The sequence below is a fragment of the Thecamonas trahens genome (genome assembly GCF_000142905.1).
Source record: "Thecamonas trahens ATCC 50062 unplaced genomic scaffold supercont1.40, whole genome shotgun sequence".
Taxonomy (NCBI): domain Eukaryota; order Apusomonadida; family Apusomonadidae; genus Thecamonas; species Thecamonas trahens.
Window position 1 is genome coordinate 1 of NW_013657640.1, and position 9,463 is coordinate 9,463.

General features: G+C 62.7%; 4 protein-coding genes across 4 annotated transcripts; 2 read left to right on the top strand and 2 right to left on the bottom strand.

Annotated features, from left to right (window-relative positions):
- Nucleotides 1-1,304: 1,304 nt before the first annotated feature.
- Nucleotides 1,305-3,780, top strand: AMSG_08297 (threonine aspartase). The gene is made up of 3 exons (XM_013899926.1): nt 1,305-2,914; nt 3,004-3,516; nt 3,543-3,780. Exons 1-3 carry the CDS (start codon nt 2,301-2,303, stop codon nt 3,772-3,774), a joined length of 1,359 nt encoding a protein of 452 aa, XP_013755380.1. The 5' UTR covers nt 1,305-2,300; the 3' UTR covers nt 3,775-3,780.
- A 67-nt stretch (nt 3,781-3,847) lies between these two features.
- On the bottom strand, nt 3,848-4,687 carry AMSG_08298 (uncharacterized protein). Its single transcript, XM_013899927.1, has 2 exons — nt 4,544-4,687; nt 3,848-4,362 (listed from the first exon to the last, which is right to left on the bottom strand). The coding sequence occupies exons 1-2, from the start codon at nt 4,657-4,659 to the stop codon at nt 3,867-3,869; spliced, it is 612 nt and encodes a 203-aa protein (XP_013755381.1). The 5' UTR covers nt 4,660-4,687; the 3' UTR covers nt 3,848-3,866.
- A 29-nt stretch (nt 4,688-4,716) lies between these two features.
- AMSG_12154 (uncharacterized protein) lies at nt 4,717-7,459 on the top strand (the record flags this gene model as incomplete). Its single annotated transcript, XM_013900040.1, has 3 exons — nt 4,717-5,783; nt 5,967-6,533; nt 6,578-7,459. The coding sequence occupies exons 1-3, from the start codon at nt 4,725-4,727 to the stop codon at nt 7,457-7,459; spliced, it is 2,508 nt and encodes an 835-aa protein (XP_013755494.1). The 5' UTR covers nt 4,717-4,724.
- Nucleotides 7,460-7,528: 69 nt separating this feature from the next.
- AMSG_08301 (CMGC/GSK protein kinase) lies at nt 7,529-8,683 on the bottom strand (the record flags this gene model as incomplete). Its single annotated transcript, XM_013899928.1, has 1 exon — nt 7,529-8,683. One exon carries the CDS (start codon nt 8,681-8,683, stop codon nt 7,529-7,531), a length of 1,155 nt encoding a protein of 384 aa, XP_013755382.1.
- Between the last annotated feature and the right edge of the window lie 780 nt (nt 8,684-9,463).

Below are 9,463 nucleotides of genomic sequence, written 5' to 3' on the forward strand. Positions count from 1 at the left end.
CCCTATTACATACACACAATGGAACCTTGCTCAGTCTCCAATCCACAGCTGCTGTATTCCAGAATCCGAGTTCTGCCGGCTCAGGCCCAAGTTGTTGGCCCTGTGTCCCTTCGATGCTGCTGACCCCCCCTCCCTGGGCCCATCTCCGACCCCCACTCCCTATCATCTCCACCCACAACCACCACACCCACACCACGCGTACTCACGATGCCTGCAAACATAGCCACCCACTGCCTGCCCGCCGATATTCACATCAGCCGACGCCAATCCGTCAACAGCATCACTGCCGACCGCCGGCTGCTCACCGCCGACCGCCGCCCGCCGCCGACCGACCACCGCCGGCACCACCGAGAGCAGGCTAGCCATCGACAGGGCATTCGAGGCCATGCATACGGATAGCCACGGCAATAGCAATGGCTACCAGGCTGCCCTCCAACCCAATCCCCCCCTCCCTTCTCCGGCCTTGCCCATCACAGCCCCCGCCGGCCGCTCATCGCCAGCCGCCCCTGCTGCCGACCACCAAGCCAGACGACGAGACCACCGGGCTGGCCAAGACAAGGAAGAACAAGAGGGGGCAAGGGCAAACGGTATCCAATGCAGTGGTGGACTACAGTGCAGTGGTCTGCCTCCTCCTCCAATCCCAAGCCATCGTCCCCATCGACATCCATCTCAATCCAATCCGTCCGCCCTCCTCCCCCTCGCCGCCCAAGTACCCGCCGCCCCTATCGCCCACACCCCACACACATCCATCAGCCGTATCATACTCACCGTCATCAATGCTCAAGCCCAATCGCCATACCCACCACCATTCCGCCCGTCACGACCCCACGTCACGACCCCCCTCATCCCCCCCTACCATACTCATTACCAGCCGTCACCACAAACGACCACCCCCACCCCCTACCCCACCACCATCACTATCATCCCAGCCACAACCCCCACACCCTTGCCATGGCCAAGCCCACCACTATCCCATCGCGCACTCGGCTTCCTCTTCCTCCTCCTCCGCCTCCTCTCCCCACTCCATCTCACCCCCATCCCCGTCCCCGACCCCGACACCCATACCCCTCAACCATCACAAGCCAGACCGCTTATCCTCCAACCAATACCAATCTCAAGCCACCCAGCCCCGATCCCGCCCCCTGTGCTGCCCCCGCCTCGCCGACCACCAGCCCCAAGCCGTCGCCCGCTCGCCCGACCAGCCCCACCTTCATCACCACGTAGCTCCCACCCACTGCCAGCTACACATCCCGCGACCACACTACTGGTCATCACTCACCTCACACTATCACCAGTACAAATATCGCTGTCATCGACACCCATCTTCCTCGGCTCATTTCCGCGTCGGCTTGTTTTGCCTAGGCGGTTGAGCACGTCCTCGACCGCCCGACCCCGCACACGCCCCCACCAACCGCAATGCAAGATATGCCCGATCTGATTTCACTACTACTTTACTACATACACGCACTACCCCCTTGCACAGTCTCCAATCCACAGCTGCAGTATTCCGGAATCCGAGTTCTGCCACCCGAGGCCCAAGCTGTTGGCCTGGTGTCTCCTTGATGCTGCTGACCCCCCTGCCACGGGCCCATATCCGACCCCCACTTCCCACCATCTCCACCCACAACCACCACACCCACACCACACATACTCACCACCCCTACAACCTCACCCACCCACTCCTTGCCCGCCGATATTCACAAAAGCCGACACCATCCCGTTATCAGCATCGCTGCCGGCTGCTCACCACCGATCGCCGCCCGAGCCGACCCGTCGACCGCCGGCACAACCCTGATCAGGCTGAGCCGAGCACGGGTATAGTATGATCTACCCGTGGTAGTGACACAGGTGACAATGGCAATCAGTCCCTTGCCGCAGCCTCTCCCCACCTTCTTCTCCCCACCTTGCCCATCCTGCCCCCAGCTGCTCACTGCCGAAGCCAAGACTCACCCGCCAGACACGCGTGGACCAACAGCAGGTGCGGTGATTTTGTGCCAATTTCGGTCAATAATGGTCTGAGAAAGGCGAAAGCTCAGAAAGATTTCCCGCACCCACCCCTCCAACAGTCACCCCTCATACACCTCACGTAGGCTGTATTGAGCTTCAAACGTCGCTTCCTTGCACGCCTGCTTGTTGTTAGGGACGTACCTTCCCTCTCCGTGCTCTCCCGGCTTTTCACCCTTTTGGTCCTTGACACTTTGTTGCAATCTCCTGACTGCCCTGAACGGTCTTGACCTTGTCGTCACCACACCACCGGCCTCTCCGCACGTCGTACCTTTTGCTCCACCCACCTCCCTCCCATGGCCGACGCCATGTACCCGAGCCTCTCTGGCTCGCCCACCGGTGGTCGTCCACCGCCGCCTCCCTCCCCCCGCTCCTGGTTTATTGCTCTCCATACCGGCGCCGGCCAGGTCGCGTTCGGCACCGGCTCGACACCCACTCCGGCCCACACCGCCGCCCTCGCCGCTCTTGAGGCCGGCGCTGCTGTTCTCCGCGCCGGCGGCCGCGCGCCTGCTGCTGTCGTCGCCACCCTCGGCGTTCTTGAAGAATGCGGCGAGTTCAACGCCGGACGCGGCGCTGTCCTCAATGCCATGGGCATGCAAGAAATGGATGCGAGCGTCATGGACGGTTCCACGGGCGCGTTTGGCTCTGTTGCAGCCGCACCGTCTCTCGCGCACCCATCGCGCCTCGCCGCCGCTCTTCTTGCCTCGGGCGGCTCCATGTCCAACTCAGGACTCCGCGTCAACCCGGGAGCTCTTGCTGGCCCTGGCGCTGTCGCACACGCCGCCTCCCTTTTTGGCCACTCGGACCTGGTCGTGTCCTCGGTCCCGCCGCGCGTCATCCGTGAGAACGCGCTCCATCTCGAGATCCTCACCTCGCGTCCGGGCTCGTACGCCTCTCCCATGTCGCCCAAGTCACCCCTGCGTCTTTGTCGGCATCAGCGGTCTCACCGTGCTCGCCAACTGCTTCCAACTTGAAGCCGAGTCGAAAGCGCAAACACAGCGCTCTGCTTGACAACTCCATCTCTGCACTGATGCAGCGAATGGACACTGTCGGCGTCGTGTGCTGCGACTCTGAGGGCCATTTTGCAGCTGGCTCGTCGTCGGGAGGCATTCCGCTCAAGGTTCCTGGCCGTGTCGGTCCGGCCGCCGTCCGGGGTGCCGGCGTTTGGGCCGATACCCAAGGCGCCGCCGTCGCCACCGGTCAAGGCGAGCAGATCCTACTCACCGAGATGGCCCGGAGCCTGGCTTCCGAAGCACGCTCGGCTGTCCACAATGCAAGCTCTCCTAAGGTCTCGTGCTCAACCACCACGCCTTCGTCTGACCCGCATGCTTCCAAGCGCCGTCGCACTCTTGATACCCGCTCCAACACCTGCAGCTCAGCGTCTGCCTGCGAGGGCACCGGGTCGGCACCATCGGCTGCTGGCCCGAGCAGCTCTGTCATGTCCGTCGCCGAAAACAACAACGATGCTGATGACGACGACGAGCTCGCAGATGTCGCTTCGCGGTCCAAGCTGTGGATGGAAGATTGCATACTCTCAGCGCCCTCGCTCGCATGCCGCCTAGCCGGCGGCCTCCTTCTTTTCACCTTGGCGGCGGCGTTCTCGAGCTTGTCTACCTCCACTCTACCTCGGCCCTTCCGCTCGCCTACCAGTCCTCCACCATGGCTCGGCCGGTCTTTGAAGTCTCGCGCCTCGGCACCACACGCCGCTACGAGGGCGTTGCCGTTGTCACATCCGGCACGGTTGTCCGCTTGCCCAACTTTAGGAACTAGCAGCCTCATGCCTGCAACTACTTCCTCCTAATGTTATAACTCATTGAACGCGTCTGCGTTGGCCCTCCACGCGCCGTTCGCGCTTGCGTGTGTTACTCATCGTCGTCCTCGTCATCATTCGGGTTGTACGGCTTGAACTCCATCTTGTAGTGCGCCTTGCGCCGCCGCTCAAACTCGGCTTTCCGCCGCGCCACCTCCTCTGGATCTTCCTCCACCTCGTCATCGTCATCGTCGTCATCGCCAATCTCAGTCCACACCGGTGCCTCTTCCCACTGTTCCGCCTCGGGCGTTGCCGACGTCTGCCCCACGTGAGCAAGCGCCTCGCTGATCGACGCCGCCTGCGACTCGAGTTGCTGAGTCTGAGGCACAGCCGGCGGCGGCGGCGCAGTTTCCAGCCCTGCGTTTGCCGCCGTGTTCCCTCGCACCGCCTTGCCCTCACCGTCTTCTGCCAGCGCGCCTGACGCCCGCACCTCGTCATCGTCCTCCATGTTGTAGTTGTGATACGGCGTGTCCGGCTCCTCAATCTTCATCGTCGCCGACTTGTTCTCCTCATTGTACGCCAGGTTCTCTTCATCCCACACAATGCCCCTACCCATACTCCCACCAACCGCCATTCCCCCGCCAATCCCAATCACTCCTCACATCAGTCCTGCACCAAAGCCCTCTTCCCCGAGCACGGCCCTTCCTGAACAATGCCTCCTCCACCCCCATGCCCCCCCCCCCTCCCCCCCTCCCCCCCCCCCCCCCCTCCCTCCTCCTGCCCACATACTTGCGCTTCTTATTGCACCCTTCATTTGCACCCGCCTCGTCCCCATGCTCTCGCTTGAGAATGCCCTTGGTCACCGGCTTGGTCGCCGCCTCGGGTGTCACCTCGCGCACGTCCATTGCTCACCGGAACCGAGCGAGTCAAGTAGCCACCCACACACACCCATCCGTCTCTTGCCGCCGTCATGCTCGCTGCCACCGCGGGCATGGCATACACCTCGGGTCTTGCTGCAGCCCTCTCGCCATGTGTTGTCGTCCTCATTCCGCTGGTCCTCTTCCGCTTCTCTGGTCACATCGCTTCCAAGCCGCTGCTCCCGTCGCACACAAAGCACGGCGCCCGCCCGTCGCTGCAGCTTGTCGCCGATCTCGCCGGCTTTGCTCTAGGCTTTCTGACCGCGTACGTGGCCTTTGCCTCGGCTGTTGCGTACGCGCTCACCTCGTCGGCGGCAGGTGGCGTGACCGCAGCCATGGGCATGATCTTTGCGGTCTCGGGCGCGCTCTCGCTCGCGGATCGCATGCAGCCGCTCGATGTGCCGCTGCTCTCATGGCCGCCGGCGGTCGGCGTCGCCTTTGCCGCCCTCGTCTCCATCAACCCATGCACCATTCCGTTCCTCGCCGTCGTCATCTCGTATTCGGCCCGGTCAGCGGCCGTGGCGCTCGTCGCCTTTGGCTGCGGCCTTCTCACCCCGGCCATCACGTGTGCGCTCATGGGCTCGGGCGTCGTTGCTCTCGTCAAGCGCCACGGTGCTGCTCTCCACTATCTCAACCGCGCCATGTCGGCCGTTCTCATCGCCGCTGGCGGCTGGCTTGTCTCCTCGGTCCACACGTACTCGACACTCGAGGCCGCCATCGTTGCTGCTGCTGCTCCCGTCGTCGCTGCTTTCGTCCTCTCCGCCTTTGCCGCCGATCTTCCACCAAACACTGGCCTCTACCGCGACGCCAAGCCGCTGTTGGTCCTTCTGGCCGGCGCGACTGTCGTCGTCTTCTGCGGCCTCGTGGCCGTCGCCTCGCCTCCCCTCGGCCTTGCCTCCCACAACTCGATGCTCCACGCTGCGCTCACTGTCAACGACGCAGCCGAGAGCTCGACATCGCCTGGCGGTGGCTGCATCGATCTCTCACTCCTGCCATCCTGCACGCCGTGCGCCGTCATCCGCATCGCCGCCCTTGCCGCCACCGCCGTCCTCACCCTCCTCGTCTACGCGCTCCACGTTGTCCATCGCGGGACACACGACCTAGTCGTCGCTGTTCCGCCACACATCCCTTCCACAGGCCATAGCCCCATCGACGCCCACACAATGTAATTCCGTTGCCAATCCGCACGAGCCCTGCACGTGACCTCTGTCGCCCCTCCACCACTAGGCCGGTGCTCGCACACGCGAGCCGAAACCGCCCCCAACCTCCGCCACCCCTCGCCTAGCGCTGTCGAGCACACCATGGCCCACACTACCAAGTGGTACGCCATGACGGCGGCAGTCATGCTTGGGACGGTCCTTCTCTCGCTCCTTGGTTCGACGCCCAACGCGTTCAATCGGTTCAACGACGCCCTCAAGGCCAATGGCTACTCCGACTCGTACGTCAATCTGGTGGCCTCGTGGGGCCTCGTCGCTGTCAACCTCAACTTTGTCATGGGCGCTCTCAAGGACCACATCGGCGGACGCAAGGGCTTCCTCATTACTGCTGCACTCGGCACTGTTCTTGGTGCCGGTGGCTACATGATCATGTCGCTGGTCACCTCCACCAAGGCCGGCCCGCTCCTCTGCTTTGCCTTTTTCCTCGTCGGCCTCGGCAACGGCGCCTGCTTCATCGTCGCCATGTCGGTCGGCGTCTCGCTCTCGCCCACGGGCTCAGGCCCGTCGGTGGCGCTTGTCGGCGCGGCCATGGGCCTCTCCGTTGCCTTTACCGTCAACTCGGTCAACGTTTACGGCGATGCGGGTGGGTGCGCCGGCGATCACTGCTGGGCCTCGTGGATGCGCCTGCTGGCCCTCTTCTGCCTCGTCATGCAGGGCGGCGGGACGCTGCTGCTGTTTTTCTCTCCGAGGCCAACTACCCGCATCTCCTCTCTGTTGAAGACCGCGAGACCGAGAGCCTGGTGGCAAAGGGCGATGTCGGTCCGCCAGGCGTCGGCGGTGACGACTTTGCCTCGGTCCCGCTCGACATCAACTCGGCTGATGCCGCGCCGATTTCCGCCCCCTCGAAGCCCTACGTCTCGCCGTCGTATGTCCACGAGCCGATTTCATTTCTCGAGGCGCTCGTTGTTCTTAAGCACCCGTACTACCTCTTCCTGTTTGCCGTCGAGTTTATCGGCTTCTTCTCGGCCATTTTCATCCTCACCCAGGCCTCGCAGATCTGGGACGACTTTGCCCCGCACGGCTCGTCCGAGCTGGGCGGCCAGATTCTCTCGGTCTTTTCGTACTTTAACGTCGTCGCCGCCCTCGCCGCCGGCTCAGCCAACGAGATCTTGTCGCGCCGCCGCATTTGCCGGACCGCCACCTTTGCCGGCATCACCTTTGTCATCTGGGGCGCGCTCTTTATCTTTGGCGGCATTCTCGCCGCTACCACAGGCAACGCGCCGTCCAAGGCTGTCCAGGTCATATTCTTCCTCGTTCTCACCTCAGACGCTGTCCTCTTCGGCGCGATGCTCGTCCTCTTCCCCACCATCCTTGCCGAAGAATACGGCTACGTGGCCTTTGCCAAGATCTTCGGCCTCCTCAACCTCTCGCCGGCGGCGGCCTCATTCATTGCGCCGCAGCTGACAGGCGCCATCTCCAAGGCCGCCGGCTCGTACAACTCGCTCTTCTTTGCCATCGGCGCTCTCATGGCTCTCGGTGGCATCGGCCTCATCTTTTTCCGCAACACCAAGCCGCTCAACTACATGGCGTCGACCCGCGCCCGCCTTGCCTCGCTCAACGCCAAGGCGTAAATTACACACCTCCCACCACCTGCTGCTACAGCATCACATCATGTTACTGAACGCGCAGCCAGGTCGAGGCTACTGCTGAGGGAGAATGGACGAGAGAAGCGACGGCGCAATGGCCATCTCGCGCTCCGAAAAGTTAAAGAGCTCAGGGAGCGGCGAGCCGTCGGGCAGCGTCGTCGTCGGGTCGCGGAGCTCGTCAAAGGCGTTGTGTGCAAGCGCCTCAAACGGCGTGATGCGCTTCTCGGGCGCATAGATGAGCATGTGCGAGATGAGGTCGATGACCTCGGGCGGGACGTCGCGGCGGAAAACCTTGGACCACGGATACGGCTTGATGCGCGGAAAGGCAAAGGCGACGTACGTCTTGTTCATCGACGTGATGTCCTTGCGCTGCGGCGTGCCGAGGACCTTGATGATCTCCACGAGCTGATCCACGCCCGACTCGCCCGGGAACAGGGGGTGCCCGAGGAGCAGCTCCGCGATGACACAGCCCAACGACCAGACGTCGATGTCCGTGGTGTACGTCGTCGATCCAAAGATCAGCTCCGGCGCACGGTAGTAGCGCGAGCAAATGTATGACACGTTCGCCTCTCCGGGCACAAGGTACTTGGCAGATCCAAAGTCGCAGAGCTTGAGCACCCCGGTCTCGGCGTTGCACAGCAGATTCTGCGGCTTGATGTCGCGGTGGCAGATGCCGAGCGAGTGCACGTACGCCAGTGCACGGCACATCTGGTACGCGTACAGCTTGACAAAGAGCATCGGCATCGTCTCAGACCGCTTGACGTAGTGCCGCGCCACGCGGTACACCGTCTCCGGCACATACTCGAGCATCAGGTTGAGGTACACCTCCTCGTCCGTCTCGCTCTCCTTCGAGTAGAAAAAGTACCGCAACGCAACCACGTTCGGGTGCGAGACGACCTTCATCACCGCAAGCTCGCGGTTCTTGAACCGCCGGTCCTGCAGCACTTTCTTAATCGCCATCATCTCCTGATTCTGCAGGTTCTGTGCAAGGAAGACAACGCCAAACGACCCGTTGCCGATGATCCGCTTGAGCTGGTACGAAATGACCTCCTTGTTGCCGTCCACAGTCGTCACACGCACCTTGAACACATCCTCCACGTTGAGCGACTTGCCGCCGCCGCGCGAGTCGCTCCCGCCCTCGCCGTCGTTGCCGCCGTTGCCCTCAGAGCCTTCCTCCATCTTCACCGGCTTCTCGTTCTCCGACGCCATCCTGTGTCCTGCCTTCCACATGCCCACCACATACCTGTGTTAGTGCTTCTCTCTCACCCCCACTCCCTCTTCAACCCCATTCATGCTGCTCCCCCCCTCCCCCCCCTCTTCCGCTCTCCCACTCTCCCGCTTCTTGGTCCACCTCAACTTCGGACAAAAAAACCCACTCAGCCAGCCGGCTCCCCGACTGGTATACACAGTGCATAGACAGCGCACCAAGCCACCAAGGCCACCCCAAACACCCCAATCCCCTTATTCACCTTCCCTGTCCTGCCCCCGTCCACTCTCTCGCCATGCACACCCACGCTACACTGCGTCCGCAACGCCCCCATCTTCTGTACTCAGCCGCAACTGCGCCAGGCACTCGCTGGTTGACGAGAAAGTTGGCCCAGCACGAGGGAGAGCCCCCCCCCCCTCCCTCTACCGTCCACACCCAGCCTTCCTCCCAACCACAGCCCACAGCCCCATACCGAGCAAGAACGACATGCACCACACACTCCCTCCTCTCTCCATCTCCTTCTCCCTCCCCTCTTCCCCCTTCCTGTACCGGACCACCCCCCCTCTCTCCCTCCCCCCCCCTCCCTCCCCACTCGTTCCTCAACTTGGTTTCAATGTTCGTCTCTTGACACTAACCAACGTACGGGTGTGTTCCACAACGAATGAGAGACGACTGGCGATACGTCAATCGTTCAATTGAACAGGAATGGCAACTCGAACAAAAACCAACAAACTTGGTCCCCACAACCGACCGACCAACCACCACCCCCCCCCCCCCCCTCA

Coding starts and splice junctions, on each gene's coding strand:
- AMSG_08297 (XM_013899926.1), top strand. CDS start 2,301: ATGGCCGACGCCATGTACCCGAGCCTCTCTGGCTCGCCCACCGGTGGT. Junction 2,915..3,003: donor GCCTCTCCCATGTCGCCCAA/GTCACCCCTGCG, acceptor GCGCAAACACAG/CGCTCTGCTTGACAACTCCA. Junction 3,517..3,542: donor GTCGCTTCGCGGTCCAAGCT/GTGGATGGAAGA, acceptor GCATACTCTCAG/CGCCCTCGCTCGCATGCCGC.
- AMSG_08298 (XM_013899927.1), bottom strand. CDS start 4,659: ATGGACGTGCGCGAGGTGACACCCGAGGCGGCGACCAAGCCGGTGACC. Junction 4,363..4,543: donor GGGTGCAATAAGAAGCGCAA/GTATGTGGGCAG, acceptor GAGTATGGGTAG/GGGCATTGTGTGGGATGAAG.